The following is a 27,661-nucleotide window of genomic DNA, read 5'->3' as shown; positions in this document are numbered from 1 at the left end:
TGAAAGAGCAGGCGGGGTCTCAGTTTCACGTCTCATCCAAAAGGCAACACCTCCAACAATGCAGCACTCCCTCAGTACTGCAATAAGGTGTCAACCTAGATTTTGCATTAGCCTCTAGCGTAGGACTTGAACCCATGACCTTCTGACTCAGGGGTGAGAGTGCTACTATGTACTATGTACCTCTGCTCATTTAAATTTCCTTCTTTTCCTACATCACAATTGTTTCCACTGAATTAAAAAGTAGATTTTTATTCCCTTTAATATATCAGGTGCACTGGATGAAAACAGTAGTCCGCAATTATTTGAGAGAGGTCACTCACCAGTGCAGCACTTAAAGCCAAGTCTGTCTTTGAAGATCTAGATATTGTTGATTTATCCCTTTAATCTTCCACATAAATGTAACAACTATTGAGTCACAATTTGCAAGTCTCACCATTGCTGCCATGGTTTTGCACACACCAGCCTATAAAATGTAGTTGATGTTAACATTGCACTTTATAACATTATTTATAGCGGGTTACAATTCTAAATATGAAAGGACATTTCATTTTGATTCAAGACTATTTAATCATTTAAACCTCTTAGGCCAAGTCTTTCATTTACTCTAGGATGGTTAATTACATGTTTATCACTCCACCATTTAATTGGATCCAGAAACCAGAGATTCATTCATTCCTTTTGGATATCATGCTTATTTAGAATCAGTCAACGATATAGGTTTAACGGGTTCACTTGTTGAAATCCCATTGTGTCCTGTAATTGAAGCATTAACCTCAACTTGGTTCCATACTGCACCCATTCCAATGCCCCATATTCTACCCATGAGTTGTGACTCCTGAGGGTGACTTTATTCAATGTAATGCACTGTACTGGCCAATCTATACTCTTTCCAGATGTTGGGCAGGCTAGCTTACTCCAAATCTCATAGCACTAGTGTGCACATTCAGGAATCAAATGGCACAGAGTAACCATGCTTCTGTATGCAGGATCATGCAATGATTTTCAAATGATGCAGACCCAGTATAACTTTAACTTCATATGTGCTACTTAGAAAAATAGTAAAAGCTACAGTCCAAAAACAGCCCTGAATATAAATGTTATGGCATGTTCTTACAAATACTAGTCTGCCATAGATACTTTCTCATGTTCAGTGATGTCAGTCATTCCCATAAATGGTCAGAGCATCTTACTTTTCTGGGAGTTGCCTCACACTGCCGTATATCTACTTGTGCAATAGGGGTGTAACAATAATAACCTCTGTAACCTTGAGCAAATAGTTATGTCTTTTGCATGTGTACTTCTTCAATCTCTCTGAAGGTAGACCAACTGAACACTTGGCGAGGCAAGACTTATTACAGATCATTAAACTATTTTCTTTCCCAGTGAGTGAACATACAGAGCAAAAGCGATTATCAAATTCTCTTGGTTCAATCAGTACAACGTATTTCCACATAATGATACAAAATAAAATGCATTTTATGCTTCCTTGCATCAGTGAGTCATCTTTCTAGACTTAAACAAGGGGCTCGATTTTAGGACGGAGGCGGGTTGGCAGCGGGGGGTCGACGCGCCCAGTGAATTTGAGGTGTTCCGCACGCGATCGCAGCCTGATTGAAGGTACTTACTTTGGCTTCCGGGTTTCGCGCTGGAAAGCTGCGCAGCGGGCGGACTGTGCAGCCGCATCATAGGCTGTCAGCTGGAGGAGCCCTATTTAAAGGGGCAGTCCTCCACTGACTGATGCTGCAGAAAATAGGCAAAATTACAGCATGGAGCAGCCCAGGGGATACGCTGCTCCCAGGTTTAATGATGCCTCACTCCAGGTCTTACTGGATGGGGTGAGGAGGAGGAGGAGGACAGAGATCTTCTTCCCAGCGGACGGGAGGAAGTGGCCTGCCTCTGCCACCACAGAGGCCTGGCTCGAGGTGGCAGAGGAGGTCACCAGCACCACCTACATATCGCGCACCTGCATACAGTGCAGGAGGTGCTTCAATGACCTAAGCAGGTCAACCGAAGTGAGTAAACTTACTCATTCCCCTACACTCCGTCTGCCACATCACCGCCCCCACCCCACATCTCCTTCTGCACTGCCAACACTACTCTATCACATCACTCCTCACACCCACTCAAAGCTCATCCTCCTCTTACCTGCACTTACTCACCTCGCCAGTACTCATCCCACCACTACCACTCAACCCAATCCTCATACAAACACATGGCTCTATCTCATACTCACCCTCTCATGCATCTCTTTCACGGTCAGCCTCACTCAACCTGCCACTACCTGTGCTGCAGCCACAGGGCATGCATCACATGTGTACAGTAGGAAGAGTAAGGCAAACGTGTCGTGAGCATGAAGGGGATGCACAAGGGTGTCTGAGGGTTTGTCATGGTTTTTACTTATATTTGATTTCTGATCAACTCACATTACATATTATATTGTCACCACTACTGCCACGTCTTTGCAAATCTTGTCTGGTTTTTGCAATAATGCCCTTTCCTGAGGATCACTATGAAGACCCACAACTGATGCCACCCATTGTGTCACTGCAGAGTGGGTGTAAGTGTATTTGCAGGGCTCTTTTGTGCAGTCGACTGAGAGATGTCGGGGATATCCCTGGTGGCACCCTGGAAGGATGCGGAGGAGAAGTTGTTGAGGGCAGTGGTGACTTTGACGCGACAGGTAAGAAGCTGGTGCTCGGGCCAGCCGGGAGCAGCTTGGCATGAAGGAGGCTGCAGATGTCCATGACTACATGTCGAGTGACTCTGAGCCTCCATGTGCACTGCTGCTCAGAGAGGTCCAAGAAGCTGAGCCTCGGTCTGTAGACCGTGTGGCGAGGGTAGTGCCTTCTGCGATGCATCTCTCTCTGTGGTTGCCCTTCCTCCTGCTGTGCAGGTGGATGTGTCACAGCACTGTGTTGTGGAGCTCCACATGTCAGAGGTGGATGGCGTGCCGGCGAGGCTGGTGATGTTGTTCGTTCTCCGATGAGGTCATGATCACAGCTATGGCGACCCCCATCCGCAAGATGTACGTTTGAGGGGGTCCGCAAGGTAGGTAAATGTGTCTGCACACCGGGGTTGAGGTTCCAAGTTTGTGAATTTTATTGTTAGGAGGAGGGTGGTGGAGGCCAAACTTTGTCCAAAGTGACAGAGTGGCCTCCTGCAATGACTGAGGGTTCCCCCCCCCCAACCTGACAAATGGACCTTTGCAGCTGCCACTGGCTGGTGGCTGCAACACGTCCATTTCAACAGGGAGTGTTTCCCCCAGTACGGGAAACAGTCTCAGTTGAGTTGAAAATCCCACCCCTCCTAAATTATCATGTCAATCAGGTCTGCTAATGACCTGAAGTATCCACTTAATTATTTTAAGTGGCATCCCATTGCTGGCGGGAGTCCCGCATGCGGGGGCTGCGCGCGCATCTAAGTGCGTCACTGGGGAACCCAGAAGTGGGCGGGTTGGAGCCGGGCTCCGGACCCGCCCCGGGAATCCCTGATTTTCGGAGCCCCCCCGCCATGAACCAGCCGGCTTGGAGGTCCGAAAATCGAGCCCATGATGTCTGCTAACTATTCCTCCAGAATCTTTGACTTTCTGAGCCTGCCTAAAGTTTTCACAGTTCTCTGATAAAAAGCTTGCAGCTTTTCTAATGTATAAAGCCTCTCTCTTTTTATCTCCCCTCTTTTCACATATGGACAAGCATCAAAGGACTTTCCAGAACAATGGGTGTAAAGAGTTTTAAAAAAAAATGTTCTTGGGATGTGAGCAATTCCGGTCACTGTAAAAGTTGTTTAAATCTTACTTGTCCACTCGGTATCAATTAAATAAAATAATTTGGGCCAGTGTACTCGATAGAGATAGTTTTTTTGACCTACTTAAACATAAATGCTACTACGAACTATAAGCAATGCTTAACATAAAATACTACTAACAATTACAATTACTAACATAAGATGCTACTTTTAAATTACAAGCAACAATCAGAACATATATAGGTTTTAAACAGCATATCCTCAATAGCTGTGCCCTGGCCCCCTATCAGCACCGACATCACGAATTGTCTTGAGAATTTGGACTAACTGGGGTCTCTGGCTGTCCTTATATTGTTTTTATGTCAATGTTTTGCACACTACCCTACCCACTTCATCCTCTTTAATGCGCCTGCGCGACACTATCATTCTTAGTATTACCTTGGACATTCCGTGATCTCACCCACCAGACAATGAATGTGTACAACCACAAGGTTGTTTCATCACAAGATGTTTCAGACCTTGAAGCTGATAACACACCAGACAGCCAGTTGCTCTGTGGCAGCTTTCAAACTGCTGTGCTTAGCAGTGTTCAGTCTTAAACAACCCCATGATTTCAAGCTGCCCTTGTTAGCCTGTTTTCCCAAAGCATGCTAGATAAAGATACTGGATTCCTTTCTCACAACCATATTTATTGCCCATCCTTTAGTTGTCTTCAAAAGGCTGTTGTGGGCTGTCTTCTTGAACTTCTGCAGTCCTTATGGCAATGGTGCTCTCACAATATTCTTAGGTAGGGAATGCCAAGATATTTTCCCAACAACAATGAAGGAACAGTGATATATGTTCAAGTCACGATGGCATGTGACTTGGAGAGGAACTTGGAGCTGATAGTAGTCTCATAACATTGGTGCTCTTGTGGTAGAAATCACAGGGGAGGGAGGTGTTTTTGAAATAACCTTAGCAAGTTGTTGCAATTCATCCTATAGATAGTACGTACTGCAACCACAGTCTGCTGGTGGTGGAGGGGATAGATATTGAGCCCAATGGCAGGAGCAGCGATTAAGCAAATTGCTTTGTCCTGGACGGTATCAAGATCCTTGAGTGTTGTTGCAGCTATACCCATTCAGGCATGTATTCAATCACACTCCTTATTTGAGCATTATAGATGGTGAAGCATCTTTGAAGGCCCATGAGGTAAGCCACTCATCACAGAGTAGACAGTCTCTGGCCTTCCACTAGTAGCCACCCAAGTAGGGAGGAGCAGTAAATATGCCCTTGCCAGCATTGCCCAGATCCTGAGAACAAATAAATAAAAAGATAAACTGATTACCTCCAGTCTGGGCTTTGCAATCTACTATACTCTTACTAATTATTAATGTAACTCCTCACGTTTCCCCATGGATGTTAACCACTCTAATGCAATGGCGTAGGCTCTCTGCCCAGTTACTGTTCAGTAACAAAGGGATTGCCACTACCAGTGCGTAAACAAATTGAAAATCACTTTCAAAGTCAAGGAACATGACTGAACACTACAAGTCACCCACAAATAGGTCATTGGTTCACATCATACATTGCAGTAGTACATCATAGTAAGATCCTAAATAGGGGAATTTCAGTATAATTTTTAAAATTAAGTAAAACTCATCACTTTGCTCCCTATTTTATTACTAAACACTAGTAATTCTGCAAATGCAGTGACAGCAATTCTGAAATAAAGCAGGTTAATTCACTCACACCAGAATATGCCCTCATATTTTAGAAAATAAAATACTTTTAAAGACTGCATTTAAACAGCTGATTTATTATATACAAATTATTTTGGGATAAACACTGGATAAACACACCTGTAACTGCAACTCTCAGAAAACTTCAGCACATCTTAAAACTTTTCTTCCTCAAGTTTGTGAGCAATCAATAGTGGGAGAAAGCCACTAATTGGTTCTGACAGGCTCCAGTTCCATCATTCAGATCTGATTGGGTCTGACAGCCTACGGTTCCATCTTTCAACTGATATGATAGGTCAATACAGATAACCTTCAATCCAGCTTGAGAGAGCTGATTGTTCTTATAAAAATCCAACAAGTTGACACATGAGTTGGAATGTTATCTGTCAGCTTAAAGCACTGACAGTTGGTATTTCTGGAATTTATGCGAACCAGCTGGTGTATTATCTGTTGACCCACAAACATAAATTTTCTGCTTGAGTGCTTGTGGTGCCATATCCCTTCTCACCATACAGTCAAAGGCCTGCATAAAATCATATTTCTGGTGTGGAGCTTTGCCTGCCAAGGTGCACATATTGGGAATTTGTACCCATACCCTGCACAATTTTTTGTCCATGCATTTTAATGCATGGAAAATCATGTGGAGTGTCTGTCTGTATTTCTGAGATGCACTTGCAGCAGGCTAGACTCCTATATTTTAACTGTATATTACTTTTTTGGCCGAAATCTGAATCTATGTTCCCCTGTCCTAGAACGTGTGTTAATATTGAACGTCCATTCCCTTAAAGACCTTAAATACCTCAATAAGGTTACGTTAAGCTGCCTTTTTCCTAATGTAAACGTTTCTAGTACCTTAGTCTTTCCTCATAGTTCAGGTGCCCAACTCCATTTATCACTCCCACATCTGGCTCACATAGAATACTAAAATCTCAAGAGGTAGGAGAAGAGGTTGCCCTTCTTTATCCTCCCTCCAAGGCCAGGATGTCCCCACTGTGGTACGGTGCTCAGAACTGTGCACTTTACTCAAGGTTGGGTTGGACTAGTGCTTTATAGGCTAACTTGCTATTTTAACCATCTATAGAATGCAGAACTATAGTCAGTTTGTGTTAACAACACAATAAATCAAAGCACTTATGTTTACTTGCTGGGGTTAAATGGGTTACACTCAACTGGGAATTGAATTAATCTGAAACACCATCAAACAAGCTTAGTCTCATTCTGTGGAAAGATGAATTCTCTAAAAGGTCTGAACAAAATAATAGTGGTACATAGTGGATGCATCATCTTGTTGGCCCATCCTATTTCTCAGATGAGCCAAAGATAGCGATAACAATTTATGTATTGTTTGGGGTCACTCTGAAGGTATTTTATTTGGACTTATGTAATACACATTAAAATATTGTAAAAGTGTTTCTAGTGTTTAATTGGATGTAAACAGGAAGGGGTTATTTTATAGATGTTATTATTGCTAAAGCATTTGCATGTGATCTTCTTACAGAATGTAGCAAAACAAATGGGACTTGACACCAGAAAAACATCTTCCCTTTGGAAAGATCAAGCATTAGTTGAAATAAATATTGCTGTCCTGTACAGCTTTCAGGTAAGTACAAGCTTCAATATAAAGACCAATTTTTCTCAATAAGCACACAGATTATTTGCTCACTGAAAATATTTTTTCCCTATTTAGTCTGATAAAGTGACAATTGTGGATCATCATTCTGCTACGGAGTCCTTCATGAAACACATGGAAAATGAATATAGATGTCGAGGAGGATGTCCTGCAGACTGGGTGTGGCTTGTTCCTCCAATGTCAGGAAGCATCACACCCGTGTACCATCAAGAGATGTTAAACTATCAGCTAAGTCCATCATTTGAATATCAGGTAAGCCATTGAGAACAATTTAGCCATTTACCTGTCATTTTTCGCTCAGCTTCTAAACAATTGACTAAGCTCACTTTTTGTTTGCCTAGCTTTTTATCAATAATTATTGACATTTTATATTTTAGAATACATACTATTTAAGATCAACTCATTACTTCTACATATCCATAAGATATAGAAGCCAAAAGGGAGTCATTTTAGCAATGTTGAGATAGATAAGCTCCAAATGTTGAAGGACAACTACATTCTTTACTAAATGCAGCTGCCCTTTGTCCTCAATTCTCAAGGTAAGTGATGCAAATCTAGTGGAACGGCATTGAGGAGACTTTTGGCATTAAGTTATGGAGATGTAATTCAAGGGATAAGTTCTATTTAAGTATGGGGAACTAGTAAGAACGTATTGGACTTGAAAGTACCAACCACAGTGGGTAGAACTTAGAAGATTTTCAGTTGCCCTTGTTAGATCACAGAAAAAACAGAGGATTGATACATTAGGAGGACAAGAATGATGGGTAGAGTTCATGGTGGTGAAGCTGTTGTGCTAGTTTACAGTTAACTATTGCTTAGAGGCTCTGTCCTCTAGATAGTCACATTTTGTAATTTTATACACTGCATTGAAGTTAAAAGAGCTGCATGCTACAATGTACTTCAATAATTTGTACCATTGAATTTAAATGGTTTGAGGGGTTCGCAATAGCATAAATCAGTTAACAGCAACGGTTTGTGTTCTGTTCCAGGAGACTTCATCCAAGGCAGGTTGCACAAATTAGAAGAGTGATTTTTCTTTTAAAATTGTTACTAATTTATTGGTTATATTTTCTTTTTAAATGGGGAAATGTAAGAAAAAAAGTATTTTACATTGCATCTTTCATGTCCCCAGGATGTCCCTAAGTGCCAATGAAGTACTTTTTTTAAAATGTTGTTTTGTAAGTAAATATAATGACCATAACGCATGGTAAGGTCCCACAAACAGTGATATGTTAAATGACCAGTTAATCTATTTTGGTGGTGTTGGTTGAGGGCACTGGGAAAACCCCAGAACTCCAGGATATAATCTAACATGGAAAATGATAGCATGAAATCATTATACAACCTTATCCTGGACTAGTCTTTGCACAACGTGATGAAACAATGTGAGTAATAAGGTTGGCAAATTATCACTTGGCAACTGCTGTAGATCATTAGCCCAGTGTGCAGGTGGACAGGAAGCTGCTTAGGCAAATATGGAAAGCTGTGGGCAATACACTAATCATGGGGGTCTTCACATCCCAATGGTCGGATGGATAGATCAGGGATTACTTGATTGGAGGGATGAGAATGCAAACAATTTCATTGAGGCAGTCAGTGATGGCTTTCTCATGCAACATGTAACACAAGCTACTACAGCATATGCTGTGGAGACTTCTGCTCAGAAATCTAATGAAAACAAGAAGGTCTCTATTTAATAATAAAGGAGCAATTCCTTGAATATTTTGCAAAAAAAATAATGCTACATTTTGCCTTTTTAATTTGGCCAATTGTGGTTCCTACTTATGAGCTACTAAATAATGGAAGATTTGGGAAAAACTGGGAGCATCCTTCTTATTGTTGAATTGAATTAGTATATTATCCTTATCTATTGCCTTTCTATTATGAACACACGAACATACAAAATTGATGGGCAGGAAAAGGCCAGCTGGACCATCAAGCCTGCCCCACTCCATGTTGGTTGGAGCGTCATGACTAAACACTTCCTTTCTTCCCCGCATCCCCCTCCCCCACAACCCTGCAGCCATGTAATCTGCTGGGAGAAGCAAAAAAACAGATTAATCATCCTTATCCCACCACATCAAAGATTAACTTTCTCTTCCATAACAACTCTATCCAAATATTTATTTCAGTACTTTGTTTTCACATATCTGGCAAATGTATGTGAAGGTGCTCAATTATCTGTATCAGGTTACAGTTCCCATGAGTACTAAAATAGTTTTGAATTAAATTAAATGTTTTAAGGGACAAAGCCATGGAATTACGTAACGGGTTTTAAAGTGTGGCTGTCATGTACCTGAAAGAAAGACTTGCATTTATATAGCACCTTTCATGACCTCAGATGTCCCAAAAGCGCTTCACAGCCAATGAAGTACTTTCTGAAGTGTAGTCACTGTTGTAATGTAGAAAATGTGGCAGCCAATTTGTGCACAGCAAGGTCCCACAAACAGCAATGAGATAATGACCAGATAATCTGTTTTAGTGATGTTGGTTAAGGAATAAATATTGGCCAGGACACCAGGGAGAACTCCCATGCTCTTCTTCAAGTAGTGTCTTTGGATCTTATATGTCCACCTGAGGGCCGACACTTAACGTTTAACAAGATATTTAAAAAGACGGTTTAATGTCTCATCCAAAAGATGGCACCTCCAACAGCGCAGCTCTCTCTCAATACCACATGCGCTCAAATCTCTGGAGTGGGATTTGAACCCACAAACTTCTGACACAGAGGCGAGAGTACTACCCACTGAGGCTGATTTGTCTTTTAACACTATGCAATCAGTAATTCCGTTGAAGAAAAATCAGGGCGTCAGTTACTGTACTACCTGTGTTGTAAGACATTTCACAAGGTTTTGACCCCAATATAATGTTCAGAAGGAAAATGAAACAAAACATAATCTGAATGGTGTTCCAGTGCATTTTCCTGCTCATCTCCTTCCATGTTCACCTCCGACACAATCCAGAAGGACAAATATAGGAAGGAAGATTGGTTTGAAGAGGAACATCAAAACAGTTTAAATTTTAAAAGTGGTGGATAATATAAACAGGCATGGAGGGAGACGTGGATGGAAGGCAATGGATGAAAGGTAAGCATGAAGAAGAAACTCTCAGCAAATGTAGTTATCTCAGGGACCAAGGCTACGGGGACTTGGAGAATGAAGGAAAGTAGAGGTTATGGAATGGAGGAGGGACTAAGAGAAGCAAAAATGAAATAGATGAGGAAAGAAGAGAGAAGCAGCAGAAAGAAATAAAAGAAAGTAGAGAATCAGAGTTACCAGAAGAGGGAAAAAAGCCACAAACAGATGAGAAGAAAAATGCAGAGAAGCAAAATCTGAAACAAGAAACAATGTGAAAGTAAGTAGTAAGTTAATCTTAGATTAAAAATTCCTTTATGTACAAGAGCGAGAAAGCATAAAATGTGACATAAGAGGTAAGGCAGCAATTCTTAAACATTTGTGTTTCTTTAAACTTGGTTTTCCTGAAGATATGTTGCCCTTAGTTACCCTCTCAACTTGCAGCCAACTGTATTCCCCTGAGAAGCAGTTCTGGCCACCTATCCTTTTGATGTCTAATAAAACAGTAATAAATTTTTAATTATTTATTTAATCCACATGAGGATACCTGTATTTTGGCTCCATTCAATGCTCTTAGCGCTTTAATTTATGCACAAACTGTCCACAAGGCCCCCTACCTTCTGTGGTAAGTAAGGTTTATATTATTAACACACACCTGCAGATAAAATTATTGAAAGTATTGATAGTGCTTTACCAAAACCTATGTTTGTTGCAAATTATTAACTAAAGCAAATCACACTCCAGATGATACTGCAGTAACACCAAACATGTTCTGGTGAAGTTTTGAGTAGGTTTGGTATCGTCATGCAACCCCAGTATCCCATATTCCCATTTGCTAAACAGGATTTTACTTTTTCTGTCATTTTGCATGTAGTTAGCTTTTACTGCATTAATGGTGTGAGTTCAATATGCTTTGGCAAGTTCTTTCTTTGGTGAGGGAGTGACAATTTTTCAACTACTGTCCAACTGATCACAATGCAGGTAAGATGCAGCAAATTCACTTCAATGGTAATGGACAAGGATCTAGCAATAGAGCAAAAAGTGCTGCTTAAAGTGTTGTTACATACAATGTATAATGTCACCTTGAGGATCCCCTCAAAGGCAGCCTTTCCACAGTGACCTGATTGAAAACTCCTGGACTATAAGGTACCTATGAGTGATGCCAGCAGATTTGTTATGCTGTATGAGTGAAAACTATTTGGGATGTTCCTCAAAAGTTTAAAACTTGTTGTTTGTGAGTTCTAGTTCTGTGAAATAAACTCTGAATCAAAATTCCATCTTTCTGCCAAAAAATATCTTCTGCATCATTGCATGTCCATAGGTTAACTGTATTAATTGATTTTTTCTCATGCAGTCAGATCCATGGTGCGCTCATGTGTGGAAAGGAGTCAATGGAACTCCCACCAAAAAGAGAGCCATTGGATTTAAAAAGCTAGCAAAGTAAGTTTATTATATTCAACACACTATTGTTTATAGGAGCAATATACTTTAAGAAATGTCAAAATATGTTGCTTGATATTTTAGTTAGATTTAACAGATATATTTCAGTACATGCAACCTACTTGTGATTGTGTCAAAAATAAAAGGTCTAGATTTGGATTGGTGGCTGTTCCTTTAAATCTAGTCATAAGCAGTTTAAAAATGAACTCGCTACAGCCAGTATCTTGGTCCAAGGTTAAATCACCACAATGTTGCAAGTTTAATTCGTTATAGGTTTAAGAGAGGAATAATTCAAACTTAAATAATGCTGTATGACTGACAGTTCCTTTTAAAATCCAGGAAGTCGCAGTAACCCTTCCTGGAATATAAAAAGAGCTGTTCTTTTTGAATTGGAGAGTGAATTGGAAAATATCTGAGAAGGAAGCAGTCAGTTCAAGGAAACTTCTCAGAGAGAGAGAAGAAATTGGTTTGAAACATGCAAGAAATATTTTACATTAACTTCCGCAATGGTGAGAAATTTAAGAAGAAGTATTGTTTAAGCTATTTACAAAGGGTAGCTTAGTATTTTTTGTTGCCGACCCTTTTATTGTTTTTCCACTCAAGGAGTTAGGTGTAAATATATAACAATGATATGCTTCTTTGCCTTTTATTAAATAAATTTGGTTAGTGGTTTTAAACTTGAAATGAGGTCTGAAGGCTTGTTCACTCATTACACATTGAGAGAGATCCTATAGGGTAAGTCCAATAGCTCAAAATAATTACCAGACAGGGTTTTCTGTTTCGCTATCATTGGTCCATTAGTGAATGGACCAATGATACCTAGATCTTAAGGCTTGAATAGACTCAATTGAAGGTATAGGGAGATGGACTCACCCATGTGTGTGATCTAAGATGTGACAGCCAAAACAAAAAGGGCAGAAAAGAACCAAAAATACAACAGTGGCATTACCATATTTAAAGACTTCTAGTAGCACGTTTATATACTTTGCATAGGGATATGAAAAAGTATCACTATCTTGCCATTAAGTTATAATTCTTTCTATATAATATAACCGATGATCATTTTTGTAAACAAGTTTCAAGTTTCATCAAATATTGCTTCTAATGTACTGAGTATGCCTTCTCTGCACTACATTAAACGTATTTTGCACCACTAATAACCACAGCACTTTTGGAAAAAACAAACCATTGGGGCCAGGCATTGCTGGCTCACCATTTGTTGGAACAGATAAAACCAGACTTGCCCTTTCACATAGAGCAACAGCTGGAAACAGATAAGCAATGCCAACTGGCATCTTGAGACAGACAGACAGCAGAATTCAGGAGGTTCTGCACTTTACAGGGTCCAAGTCCAGAATCCATAGCTGAAGCAAATGGTTGGGCACAGGCTTCTGAGGAGACTCCTCCAAAAGACCTGTCGTATTATGCTGTCATTATCTGCACCATGAAGACATCCAGTCCTAATACCCTGTCATTTTCATTTGAAAAGGGCAGTGAAATTTTCTGCAAAGTTGATGGGACAAGCAATGGCCAAAAGAGTAAAAGCCACCATCTTGTATGCCACAGAAACTGGGAAGTCCCGAGTCTATGCAAAAACATTATGTGAAATTTTCAAGCATGCTTTTGATGCAAAGGTGAGAAACAAATTTGTTTTAATAGCACTCCTTTAAGTTATTTCACAAAGCTATGTTAGATAATTGAGTACCTCGCACCATAGGGGAGATTTTCTTGGCTGTATGCTCGGGTTCACTGGGTGCAGCAAAGATCGAAAATTGGGCTGGCTGAATCGCAAAGGAACCCACCCGATTTTACTTCGTTTAAATGAATGGAAGGAAAATCAGGTGGATTCCCTTACTGGCCTGTGCTCCAACCCGCCCAATTTTCAGTTATTCTCAGCAATCCAGTGAGCCCGGCCGCATACCTAGGAAAATCTCCCCTTGTATTGTAATGGGATTGAGAAATATATACACACACCTCTGTTTAGGAACATAGGAACAGAAGTAGGCCATTCAGCCCCTTGAGCCTGTTCTGCCATTCAGTTAGATCATGGCTGATCTGTGTCTTAACTCCATCTACCCGCCTTGGTTCCGTAAACCCTAATATCTTTGCTTAACTTTACTTCATAGGTGTTAGTGATGCAAATACCATTTGAGAAAAGTACTTGTTTTTGAGCAGTGCGAGTGGGCACCAAATTCTAATTGGCCTGCTTGCACCACTCTCTGCCTAGGAGAAAGCTGAGATCTGTGAATGCTGCCCATTTGAATATGTGCACAGGCTCTGCTTACCAACATCTCATTGCCAGTGACATTTGTAATGTTAAAAAAGGTCCCATGGGACAGTTGGCTCTTGATTCACATTACAAGTTAAAAGCTGGTACAGTGTATTACTAGGGCTCTTTTAAACCTAATGTAAAACGTCACCAGATGCTGTTATACTTCGACCAGAGCAGGGCCACGGAAATGTTAATCTACCCCTTCAATGCTGAAATGGTTCTGGTGCGGCTGCAATTATACTAGCACTTCTGCATTGTAAAGAAGCAGAAACCACTTCCCAGAAACACAAAGTGTGCGATATAAATGCAAGATTACTGGGAATTCCGTAGCCCAAGGATATGATAATTAACTGCAGTGAAAATTGAGAATAGCTACAACTAGTTATTACTCAGTAATGCACATCACACAGCACATTCTATAATTTCAAAATTTGATTGTGTGTTATAGGAATTTTTAAGTTGTATTATGCATCTCATACTGGGCTTAGAGAGGGTGCAGAAGAGACTTACTAGAATGGTACCAGGGATGAGGGACTTCAGTTATGTGGAGAAACTGAAGAAGCTGGGATTTTTCTCCTTAGAGCAGAGAGGGCTAAGGGGAGATTTAATAGAGGTGTTCAAAATTATGAAGGATTTTGATAGAGTAAATAGAGAGAAACTGTTTTCACTGTCAGGAGGATCGGTAACCAAAGGACATAGATTTATGGTAATTGGCAAAAGAACCAGAGGGGAGATGAGGAGAAATTTTTTTATGCGGCAAGTTGTTATAATCTGGAATGCACTGCCTGAAAGGGCAGTGGAAGCAGATTCAATAGTAATTTTCAAAAGGAAATTGGATATATACTTGAAAAGGAAACATTTGCAGGGCTACGGGGAAAGAGCAGGGAAGTGAGGCTAATTGGATAGCTCTTTCAACGATCCGGCACAGGCATGATGGGCTGAATGGCCACCTTCTGTGCTGTATGATTCTATGATTCTGTGAAAATAGAGATACAAACTAGCTACAGAAAGCTGTTACTCAGTGATGCTCATCACACAGCATGTTCTAGAATTTCTTAAGTTGTGTGTAATGCATTGCGTACTGGACTCAGATGATCTTTTCTCATGAAGAGTCTGTAACATATGTCCACTGCTATGTGCTATCTATATATTTAATTTGCAAATTGTTTATTTAAAGCACAATAGAAGAGGTGCCAATGAGTATTGGCAGTGTTATTAATTAGTTCCAACTTTTGACAAATGACAGTTAATGGCTATTGCATTCTATAAATAAGGTACAGATTTATATATGTCATGTTGAGTTAAAATGGTTTAATCCGAAAAAAGATGAAGTTAAAGTTTGTTGTGACTGCCTAAATTCCATTTCTCCTGTAGGTGATGTCCATGGATGAATATGACATCGTGCATCTAGAGCACGAAGCATTGGTGTTGGTAGTTACAAGCACTTTTGGCAATGGTGATCCACCCGAGAATGGAGAAGTATGAAAATAAATAAAGGTTACTCTTGTGTGTTTCCAAAAGACAAGCCAGCAAAATTTAAAATCATCAGAATTCAAAATATACACATTGATCACGGTCATAGTTTCCTGAATGCCGGTACTGTCTGAGAACCAATTGTGCCAATACTGCCTTTGTGCCAGATAACACCTTTTTTATTTTTATTTTATACGGAAATAAATATCACAATATCCAACGTACGAGTCATGCCTTTGTGTGGGTTTTCAATGACCTGGAGTCTGGCAGTGTAACTATGCACTGGCTCAACTCAATGGGATGTTACTGCAGGTGGGTGTAAAACCCCTGGTGCAATCTCTGTGGTCGATTTTACTGATGGGCTGCTCATTAGTGGTGAAGAAACTATTTTCCACATAGATGAATAAGTAGAGTAAAGGAGGAGATTTTCTCCCTTCACGTACTGATTTATTTGTATTGAGGTTTCCTGCAAAAACACATAAAATAACCCTCATCCTTCTCTTTCATTGCATAAATGCACCAATTTAGGAACAATGAGAATAGCTGTTCCATTGCCTAGAGTGCAGATTCATTCCTCTTTCCTGAAATATACTACTATTTACCCATCAAGCACTGGTACATATTAAAAGTATTATTTTTATAATAAAGACAGTGCAAATTGTTGTTAATGTGAAACTATAAAGAAGAAAAAGGGTCCTGTATGTTTTGAGGCTTCTAATCTTGCTGTCACTACAAAAACGTTTTACAAATTCTGAGTTAAATATTAGATACATAGCTCCATTATCCTGGATAACATTTCATTGTTGTGCCTTATTGAATGGCTTTCTCTAAAGGTCAGAGTTCTGATTCCCAACCTTTCCCAGGACCTTAAAACTGTGGAACTGACCTCCCTCAATCTTCCTTTCCTCTCAAAATCTGCTGGCTTTTCAAACTAAACCAAACCACTCTTTCTTGACTGATAGGGGTCTAAATTGAACATTGTTGTGCCTGTTTTATGGGCCTAAAATTAGACTCCTTAGATAGCTGACTAACAGGATTAGATAGCCAGTCTATTGAATAGATTAAAATCTGTATGCTTGTAGTTAGCAATGTTTCCAGAACGTATAGAACTTCGTCCTTATGAGCTGGTGTGGATGATCCAGTTCCCTTGCTTGCTTCTGGGAGGATGGCGTTAGCCTCTGAGACGTCGGAATGATGAATCTCCATATGTAGAGGTGCCATCCGTTTCTCCTGGATCCTCTGCTCCGCAGTAAATTCACCTTTTGCATTGGTAGCTGTATCTGGTCTAGCTGCCTTAAATCTTACCTTCCTTGATATCAAGGTAACTTGTGCAGCTATATCTGCCTTTATCTGGCTGGTATAGTCGTACAATCTTAACTTCTGTCACATTTCTCTCGCTCTGTTGCAGATGCACTTACTGATTTTACAGAGATATCCTTTTACATATACTAGACACAGAATTCCTACACCTTCAATAACAAAGACTAACAAAATAGCTAAGGACTGAGGACTTTAGTGTCAAAAACACCATCATATATAGCCTTAATTTCCAAATAACCTCCTCAATTCCATTGACAAATCCGAGGGACACGTGCTCGAAGAATTCAACCCTTTGGTGTCAATCACCTCACACGGCCATGTTGGAGCCTCCGGTGACCTCCAAATCAGTGAGGTACTGGTATCTAGACATGCCGGGCTGCACATTTATGCCCGAGCTTCTATGGTATTTGGTCACAAAGGGTCGTACTCAGGTCCTGAAAAGGCAGGATTATTTTGCCACCTTTATATTCCTCTTCACAAGCCGTCCCCAGGCATGAGATCTTGATGACTTATCTTCTATCAATGGCAAGGAATATTTTGTTTGTATAAGCCTTCTTGGTTTAATTAGCATTAGCCCTTTCCTTTCCTAGCATTCAGTCTGACTACTGACTCCATTTTGAGGACACATTTAAAGCAATTCTCAGAGCATTTCTCCTTCAAGTGTTCCACATTATGGACCTTGCTCCTTCACCTAGGCTTCTCAATAATAAAAATACTGTTTGTACAATCAAACAGCACTCTATTATCTTGTCATGTGTTCGGCATGAAAGAATATGAAAAGTTTTTGTTATCAAACAAAAAGTGTTCAAAACACCTTTGTACTTAAAGCAGCGCAGCCTTCACGAAAAGTTGTTTTTGTTTTGAAAAGGAGAAGAGCACTGGATCAGTTTCTTCACAATGATATGGGGTACATGTGATATGATGAGGCGCAATTAACTGCATGCATTGTGTCCTTATAAATGAATGCAGGTTTGACGAATGGTTATTCATAATGAAAGTATAACTTTCTCATCTCATTCTTCTAGAAATTTGGTTCTGCCCTGATGGAAATGAGGCACCCTAATTCAAATTCAGCAGAAAGGAAGTGAGTGAGATTGAAACACCATCGCTGATAATTACCGTTTATAGAATGCCAAGTTAACAGAAACAAACTATTACCCATCAGCAGAAAACACAACTACTGTGCCATTTCTGAGCTTGTTTTTATAACAAATAAAATAAATACATTGCATCTCCTCTCTCTCCAGGAGCTACAAGGTACGCTTTAACAGTGTATCCTCATACTCAGATGCCCGGAAATCTTCAAGTGATGAACCAGAACACAAAGATAACTTTGAAAGTACTGGGCCCTTAGCTAATGTTAGGCAAGTGCTTTCTAATTAATATTTTTGAACTAGCATAAGACTCATTCAAGTTATGCATTTATGTTACAACCCTGCAAAATAAGCAAAGCAGCACTGGTGATTCTGGTAGCGCAGAGGCCCAACTTAAAAGATGGCTCATCCCCTGGCACTGGAGACAAGCTGCTGCTACTGGCAAATACAAGTGACCACCACTAACATACTGGATGCTGTGACCCTGTTATGCTGTTAGCTCATTTAAAATAAAATGGTCAACAATTGACTGGAATTTAATGCAAACGCTTTAATCAGTGCACTGGAAATAACGTAAAGAAAATGAAACCCCAAAATATTTTTATAGTACAGCTTATGATGTCAACCTGGGTTATTAAAAACTGCTGCAAATGTAATTTTTTAAAATAGCCCCCTGAAGAAAACCCATCAAACTGTTTAAAGGGGTTCTTGTTTGAAGTAGTGGTGATTTTTGTAAGTAAGAAATATAAAGAAAGTGACAATGATGCACTATGAATTTTAAGTTTGAATACACTGTTTTGCAGATTTTCCGCCTTTGGTCTTGGCTCTCGAGCCTATCCCCATTTCTGTGCTTTTGCTCGAGCTGTTGACATTTTACTCGAAGAACTTGGAGGGGAACGGATTATGAAGATGGGAGAGGGAGATGAACTCTGTGAGCAAGAGGAGTCATTCAGGACATGGGCTAAGAAAGTCTTTAAGGTTAATGATGTTTAGGAACTTTCTTGTAACTTTAAAACTAAACAGGGCCTGCTGTGGCCTCCTCTCAGATTCATTGGGGGTAATTTTGACTTTGGGCGATAGTGTAAATTGGGCGATATTGGATTTCAATGGAAAGATGTATAGCGGGCGGCTGAATTAATATTGCCCATTTTACACTATCAGCCAAAGTCCAAATTATCCCCATTGTTTCTTTTTCAGGGATACTTATGAAGCTGCAGAACTTTGGTCAAAGTATTGATTAAAGTATTAACAGAGCATACAGAAGTATTAGCAAAGTATCGAAAAGTGTTAGCATAATGTACAAAATTAATAGCAGGGCATATAAAAGTAATAACAGAGTATTTGAAAGTAATATGAGAGCATAGTAAAGACTTAGTATACAAAAGTAATAAGTATAGGAAGTGACAAAGAAGGCACGGTAAAAGAATGGGAAGTGCAGCAGTGGCAGAGGTGCACTGCAGCACCCAGTGATGGGAGTGTGTGATAGGGTAGAGAATCCTATTTGCGATTCTCCCAGCTCCCTCCCCAGGAGTTCCCAATTTTAGCCAAAAAAACACATCGAAGAGCAGAGTAAGTGTTAAGTGCTGTCCACAGTGAGAAAGGGAAAAATCAGAAGGCAAGTTACTCAGAGACACTCATGTACTTCCTAAAATCTGGCTATAGAGTAACACTGGTGTGAAGCTGTGTCAAAATATGAAATAACTTGTAAAAAAAAGACAATTACAGTTGTACTGAAGTGATGTCACAAACCCAGGAGGTATCCCAATTAAGTTCCCAAGTCAGGCCAGCCATAACTCCCCATGTCCAGCTAAACAACAACAACATGCATTTATATAGTGCCTTTAACATCTCAAGGTGCTTCACAGGAGTGTTATCAAACAAAAATTTGACACCAAGCCACATAAAGAGATATTAGGACAGGTGACCAAAAGCTTGGTTAAAGAGGTAGGTTTTAAGGAGTGTCTTAAAGGAGGAGAGAGAGGCGGAGGCGGAGAGGTTTAGGGAGAGAATTCCAGAGCTTAAAACATGGCATCGGAGCAAACGGCAACCAGTAACCTTCTCCCCAGAACACCAGTTAATCAGCAGTTCCTAGGGTTAGTGTGAGCCAATCGATTACACATATTAGTGTACTTACATATAACTGCACTGTATTTAGGCAGCGTGCGATGTATTCTGTGTGGGGGATGATGTCAACATCGAAAAAGCCAACAACTCTTTAATAAGCAACGATCGCAGCTGGAAGAGGGCGAAATTCCGCCTGACCTACCAGGCTATGGCACCAGACCTCACGGAAGGTACGTGTTACTATAAATAACTTGAGCATTTTTGATGTTTTTTTATTATTGTAAATAATATTTTGCATTTTTCTCTCTGGGAAAGCTCTCTACAGCATTCACAAAAAGAAAGTTTATGCTGCAAGACTGTTATCTCGGCACAACTTGCAAAATCCAAAATCCAGGTAGAACAATTTTTGCTTCATTAATATAACTTTAGAGAGAAGAAAAACTCATGGGATTGTCATACTTCACGTTAAATAATTGTTGCCTTGTTGTTCTCACTGAGAGTAAGGGACCTTATCCTAGATACAAAGTTTCCACTGCAAAAAGAAAAAAGGGCTTGCATTTATATAGCACCTTTCACGACCTCAGGTCGTCCCAAAGCGCTTTTCAGCTAATGAAGTACTTTTGAAGTGTAGTCATTGTTGTAATGTAGGAAATTCAGCAGCCAATTTGCGCACAATGAAATAATGACCAGATGATCTGTTTTAGCGATGTTGGTTGAGGGATAAATATTGAGCACCGTGTAGAACTCCCCTCTTTTCTTCGAATAATGCCATGGGATCTTTCATGTCCACCTGAGAGGGCAGACGGGGCCATTCATTCAAAAGACGGCACTTCCGACAGTGCAACACTCCCTCAGTGCTGCACTGAAGCGCCAGCCTAGTTTATGTGCTCAAGCCTATGGAGTGGGACTTGAACCCACAACTTTGTGATTCAGAGGCGCGGGTGCTACCACTGAGCCAAGGTTGACATAAACGCACCAAGGTGCCAAAGATGAAGAGGTGATCTGTCCACTACCAGAGTTGAATAGGTTTGAAGATATTTATTGCTAGTCATTGCATTTCTGTAGGTGTTTAGAAACACGGGGTGTAGATTGCCACTGTTAAAGACACTGCCCTGTGTGGAACTGTCATTCAGACCTGGAGTGTCCCAGGTTAACCTCTGATGAATTAACTTATCTCATCTGAAGTGATGGTAGAGATGCTACAATTTTCCTCGCTCCTCCTGGGCTAGGGGTGGGATGGGGGGGGAACAACCACTGTTCCCTCTCTTGATTGTAATTCAGTAACTCTGATGGAAATTGGGTTTACGTGAACAATGGCTGAGATCAGGATTGGCTCAGCTGTGATGCCCTCCATGACTGAATAGTTTGCTCACTATTCAGGCTTACATATGGAGAATGGTCACTTGGGTGAGGTAGTGGAGGGTGGCTGGTGCCCACGGAACCTTACACCCAGCAAAGAGTCATGAGAGGAGGGGAAGAGGTGGGTGGGGGCTGGTGTCTTTGTGCCTGGACAAGACGATTTGTTCTCACTTAATTGTGGAAACTAAATACCTAGCCTGAGATACAAAAACAGGGGTTGATTCCAATTTTGACAAATAAGCTATCCCAGGATTCAGATCATGTGGCTGGAGGTTCTTCCAATCATGCACCATAACTTCAGAAGGTTCGGTGAACGATCGAGAGAACCCCTGCAGAAATTCTACTGCATCGTATTTAAGATTCTGAGTGTGTACCTTTGACTTTATTGTCAGATTTATGTTGTTCCCTGAGTGTCAAATTGACCGTTTCACTGACCTCTGGGGTTGAATCTCAGCTATCATCCAGAGGAAAATATCATTTAAAAAGAGGGTCATAATTTCGATAATAAGATGTTAAAATGTAAGTTCATGACTTGGAGCGCTAGACTTCAATAAATGTAGGTTCATGACTTGGAACGCGAGGTTTCAATAAAGGAACCAGCTGTCGTCAGAATTTAAATGATACACTGCTAGGAAAGAACTTACTTTAATCAACCACAGTTGTTAAATAATATGCATATACATTCCATTTTCTGATAAGACTGTTACTGTTCAGAAGAATTGATGAGAACAAGTTTAACTTTTTCCTTCACCTCATTACTTGATCTGGTGCTAAGTTCTCCTGTTGCTGTCCTGTGTCGTTATTCCTTGTTACCATTCTGTGTTGCAATGACAGTCCTCGTTTTGGATCACTTGGTTTTTGCAGCTCCTTCCATGACTCGATGGGTGAATGCACTGCCCGCTATGGTACGGAGACAAATGGACCTGGAAGTCCCAGGTTTGATCTGCGCTGAATTAGCAGGGTTACTACAATTGTCCTCAGTGCCCTTAGGGTAAGGAAGCTAGGAGGAATCTGTCAGAATTCCAGCTCCTGGTCACTATCGAGTGACGCTTGTTGGAGAGCGTACAAGGGTAAATATCAGTAAGGGCAGGATTGGGCTTGGCTGTGTTGCCCTCTGTGGTCAAATAGCCCACTGATGATCACCATCTGGGGTTGACACATGAAGAGTCATCGCTTGGGTGAGTCTGTGGAATCGTATCCCAACAAGAGCCACAATCTTCAGGAAAAATAAAGACTTGCATTTATATGGAGCCTTTCACGACCTTCGAACGTCCCAAAGCGCTTTTACAGCCAATGAAGTACTTTTGAAGTGTAGTCACTGTTGTAATGTAGGAGAGAAGGGAAAACATTTTGAGGACAGAACACAATGAAAAAAAAATGTAGGTTTTGTGACATCTTTAATCTGAGTGTTTGAAGCATCATTCTGTTTTTCCATTTAGCCGTTCAACAATTTTACTACGGATACACACAGACAATCAGGAAGTGATACATTATCAGCCTGGTGACCACCTTGGAGTCTTTCCTGGTAACCATGAAGATTTGGTCAATGCCTTGATTGACCGGTTAGAAGATGCACCTCCTGTAAATCAGATCATAAAAGTTGAGTTTTTGGAGGAGAGAAGCACAGCTTTAGGTAATTATAGAACATATCTCTGGAATTTTCAAAGAAAAAATATCTGCATGCCTGGGCACAAAACATTGTGTAGCTATCAGTCAAACTGATACTGATCTACTCACACATAGGGTATAGGGCCATTTGAGATTTATTCAAGGCAAAATTAGAGAGTGCATATATCAATACTATCCAATTATCTTAGTAACTGCTGCTGTTTAGTTTAATATTTTACTAGTATAATACCCTGGTGGTTAATGCAATGCTGAACGAGAGGAGCTGACTCCTCCCTCCCCTCCTAAGAGAGAAAAAAAATCAATTTCACTATCAGAAGCTAGGAGGTAATGGGACAGATTAACCCGTTCCTGCTCCTGAGGCTATGGATTGTCTGGGCGCAGCAAATACAGGAAAAATCGAGTGGGGAGGAGAAAATGCAATCCTGGGCCCCACCATTACTGATCTCAACAGGCTTCCAGTAAGCACAGAAGATCAACTAAGGAAAATTCTCCATCTGATTTTCTCTCTACTCAGCATTACACATGCAGTTCGATGGAAGCTGGGCTCAACCTTTTACAATGATGGGGTTGAGATCAGAAACTCTACTGAGTGGGAGATCAAAGCCTGAGGCCTACTCTGAGATACTACACAAAGGCATTCCAATTATGTTAACTTGTCAGAAATTTGTGCGCAGCCTATCTTTGGAATTTCCGATATATATTCTTAGCAGGCAAGACTCTCTGCTGGGACCATGAAGTCAGAAAATATACCCCTCTTGTGTCCAGTGTTCTGGGGGCAGAGCTTTGCTGCAGAGAGTACATGTTGCTAGTTCGGGAATTCTCCCATTGGGAATTACAGAAGAGTTTTCCGTCCATTCTGTAGATATCCGCTGTGAATTGACAGACAATTCTGGGAGCATTTACCTGAAATCCTGATGTGTGCTCTCAGCAGGAGAAGCACAATGTCAGGAACGCTAAGGCCCAGGAACTACTGTTGTGGATATTAGTGGACATTCTTTGAATGCCATTTAAAAAAAGTGGGCTGATGCTGTGCATTAAACATTAAAGGGGAGATTTTCTTTTGGTTTCCCCCTGAGGAATGCTCAGTTTCCAGGTACAATTAAGAGGAAACGGGGTTGGATACCCTTTACGCCAGTACGAGATTTGTGGGGGGTCCTAAATTCCTGGAGTAGGTGCAGGCCCAATGTAACAATGCAGATGAGGTGGGAGGTACCGTTCTCAGATCTCCCGCCTCACTCTTTTCAGACTGCACCCAAGAGGGGCAAAGCAGAGGGACACTCAAAAAATGCTGGCGGTGGGGCTGGTCACAGGAGTATGCCACAGATGCACAGCCTCTCAGCCTTGCAGCTACGCTCCTGTTTTTCATCCCCCACCTCCACTCCGATCCCAGTGCTAGGCTCTGCCAGGAAATTTGTGCAGACTCCCTCTACATACATGGCCCGAACGGAAAATCATCCCTTAAGTTTTCCTGTCGTCATGTTGTAGCTTTTGAAACAGAATGAGCAATCTCTTTGTCCACACAGGTGTTATTAGCAACTGGAGTGATGAGAATCGCATTCCACCTTGCACCATCTTCCAAGTCTTTAAGTACTATCTGGACATCACAACTCCTCCAAATCCACTCTTACTGCAGCAGTTTGCTCTCCTGGCAAGAAATGACCAGCAAAAGAAAAGGCTTGAAGTTCTCAGCAAGGTGAGTTTTTTACTTCTTAGTTTGTTAAAATTATTTCAACCACATTTATATTTTGAAGAATAAGAGAGTGAGCCTCCTGCCAGCTGCCTCATCCACTCGCATACCCCCTTACCAAAAAGCACTCTGAGCCTCCGCAATAAAAATGCGCCCAACATTAATGCTAACTCTAACCCAATGAACAGCTGGCTCCCAGCAACCCACCACACTTTTAAGCTCCCACAGGCAATCAAACATGTACATTTTGCACAACTGAATAATTTTGAAAACCTTTTACATTTAAAAAAGGCTTATCTATTGAAGATGTTGAAACATACATTGAAGGGACTGCCTATAATCATGCACATATCTACTTGACTCCGAATGCTGTTGGAAATTGGTCATGGGATTTCTCCATACCTTCACCTGGGGTGATCTTTTACATTTAAGTTCCCAGACACTAGCTTTAGGGCTGGAGTTGTAAATTATTGGGGAATCTGGCTAGATTCTCATCCCTTTAAGTGCGCTTTCATAATTCTCCATAACTTACCAGTGCTCACCACAGCTCTACATGAAATGGTGCTCGTTCAGTCAGCAGCTTGTAAAATCAGACTTTGTCATGGAAGAGTCAACCATGGGCATAGTGTCCAACTAGCGAACACTGCACTCTAAAGCAGTAATATGTGAGTGCCTGTTGCTGCACCTCTTGGTAAAATAATATGGATTCTTGTCTGGTCGAACAAAAGCCCTTTCTTATATTTCTCTCCCAACAACATCAACTATGGCAGCCTTTTGGTTTACACCAGTTCTATGTATTGTGAGAGAGATTTTTAGTCTACTTTAGACCTCACCTTTGGAGCGTTCAATAATCCTAACTGTAATATGCTGTGTCTGCAGTGGAGGTTTAATAAGGATCATGCATTCCATTGGCAGGGTTTGCAGGAGTACGAGGAGTGGAAGTGGTACAATAACCCAACTGTAGTGGAAGTGCTGGATGAATTTCCTTCCGTTCAGGTCCCAGCAACCCTGCTGCTTACGCAGCTTCCTCTGCTGCAGCCTCGATATTACTCTATCAGCTCATCTCCTGACATGTACACAGATGAGATTCACCTTACAGTGGCTGTGGTTTCATATCGCACAAGAGGTACACGCATCAAAAGTATCACTGCTACATTATTGTGCTTAGAATTATTTGTTTAGGAGGAATGTCAACAGTAAAATTATGCCCAAGTGTACGACTGAAAAATGAAGTTATGTACAATTGTGGCATTGGAACGCTATCTGGCAGGTCTAAGCCCACATCATGACAGCTGCTAGATGGTACAAGCTTCACCTCATACATTTGTCCACTATGAAACAGACGAACATACGAACAATGACGAACAAGAAAAGACCTTCTGGTCCCTCCAGCCTGCCCCACACAATGGCAATGCCTTGTGCATCACAATATATAGACTCCACACCCCACCTGAAACTGTGGTCTCCTGGGAGATGTGAAAAACCAGATAAAACCCCCAGCCAATTTGGGAAAAACAAAAATCTGGGAAATTCCTCTCCGACCCCCCCCCCCCACCCCATAGGCAATCAAAACTAATCCAAAAGATCACTCTTGCCCTGATAATTCAATGCAGTACCTACCTTTTGAATGAGGTGATCTCTGCCCCAGCCAGAAACAGGTCCAGCTCTCACTTGAATGCTCAATATCCATTGTGCTGGGCACCATGAATGTTGAAAAGAGCAGGAGAGCAGACAAGGTAAATCAAGTGGTAACAGTTGAGTGGTGCCAAGCTTGGGCTTTTAAAACATGTAAACTAAAGGTAAAAGAGAAGACCGAAGATGCTACAGAGTTCCAAATTTTTTTGTTGATCTAGAGAAAGAATGAGTTTGAATAGGTTTTGATGCAATGAGTCTTGATTTCAACATAGTGAGGAAACATGAAAGAGGAAGAGTGTGCAGGATGGTATATTTGGAGAAATACAGACAAACACAGGGGGGAAATTTAGAGAAAGTTTACTATGTGATCTATCGGATAGCACTGGTGCGCAAAACCATGACCGAATCTACAATTTATTCATTCGTTTAATTGTGCAACTATAAGTAATAGAGCAGAACATAAAGAAAAGGGGAAATTAAAATCAGTAGATTGCAATCTACTGCACACAGCACCTCCTCTCATCCCATGTATTGGAGTCCGGTCTTATCAGGATAAGAGTAAGTGAAAGAAAATAATTTATATATCAAAGGGTACTATCTAATTTTGGCATCTGTTGTACTGGGGCATTTGTTCTATATGACTAGAGTGTTAAGTGTTATACCTCAAGATATTTTTATTTTGTTCTGTTTCAAAAGTGTTACGTGTCGTGGTTTGGTAGCAACGCACCGTTCTAAAAGAGACTGGAGAATAACCAGCAATTTAAATGCTTTGAATCGTAGCTGTCCTTGACAATGAACCGCTGTCTTTATGTTTACAGATGGTGAAGGGTCATTACACCATGGAGTCTGCTCTTCCTGGCTTAATAGCATAGACAGGGATGAAATGGTGCCATGCTTTGTCAGAGGGTAATCAGCCTTTCATGAATGTATGAAGTTTGACAGCTGTCTGAAGAGTATAAGTGTGTACTCCAAATCTTTACACAAGTATAGGCCATTGAATTTTGAACAGTACTTTAAAAGAGATGGGTCAGATTTTCCTGCTCCCTTGCCTGGGTGTGTTTAGGCAATTCTCCCAACCCAATTTTCCCTCAGTGCACTGCACTCAGGCAATCGGAGCATTCCTGGTTGGTAGGAGGGAAAAAAAATGATTTCCCCTTCTCCAGAACCTTGGTGTACTGTGCAAGTAAAGTGTATATTGTAAAATGGTGTAAATGGTGTAAAATAGTGCTTTCAACTATATGTATTGTGGATTCAATGTACATAAGAAGTGTTACAGTTAGAACTTAAACTGATCGTGGATGGAGCAACAAAAGGTGGAGGAGTACACAGGCACTCCAACCTCACACACAAATGAGATATTTCACACACCATTTACCTCAATTAATCCGAATAGAAATTCATGTAGCAGCCTTAAAGTTTACTGTGTGACTGGGGTAAAGCACGCTGACCCAGGAGATAGACACACGGATTCAAAACATAATGGTGTACAACTCTAGTTGCAAGGTTTGTGTGAGGCTTT

General features: G+C 40.8%; 1 protein-coding gene across 1 annotated transcript in view; it reads left to right on the top strand.

Annotated features, from left to right (window-relative positions):
* nos1 (nitric oxide synthase 1 (neuronal)) overlaps positions 1-27,661 on the top strand; it is a 67,692-nt gene that overhangs the window by 36,195 nt on the left and 3,836 nt on the right. The window contains exons 12-25 of the mRNA XM_068005690.1: positions 6,964-7,065; positions 7,153-7,347; positions 11,524-11,609; positions 13,099-13,243; positions 15,256-15,360; positions 17,700-17,758; positions 17,922-18,038; positions 18,572-18,746; positions 19,924-20,062; positions 20,148-20,226; positions 22,631-22,824; positions 24,344-24,513; positions 25,423-25,633; positions 26,961-27,048. Coding sequence (XP_067861791.1) covers positions 6,964-7,065; positions 7,153-7,347; positions 11,524-11,609; positions 13,099-13,243; positions 15,256-15,360; positions 17,700-17,758; positions 17,922-18,038; positions 18,572-18,746; positions 19,924-20,062; positions 20,148-20,226; positions 22,631-22,824; positions 24,344-24,513; positions 25,423-25,633; positions 26,961-27,048 — 1,865 coding nt within the window. The remainder of the gene's footprint in view (positions 1-6,963; positions 7,066-7,152; positions 7,348-11,523; positions 11,610-13,098; positions 13,244-15,255; positions 15,361-17,699; positions 17,759-17,921; positions 18,039-18,571; positions 18,747-19,923; positions 20,063-20,147; positions 20,227-22,630; positions 22,825-24,343; positions 24,514-25,422; positions 25,634-26,960; positions 27,049-27,661) is intronic.

This window comes from Heptranchias perlo, chromosome 25, assembly GCF_035084215.1.
Source record: "Heptranchias perlo isolate sHepPer1 chromosome 25, sHepPer1.hap1, whole genome shotgun sequence".
Lineage (NCBI taxonomy): Eukaryota > Metazoa > Chordata > Chondrichthyes > Hexanchiformes > Hexanchidae > Heptranchias > Heptranchias perlo.
This window is presented reverse-complemented; position numbering and strand designations above follow the sequence as displayed.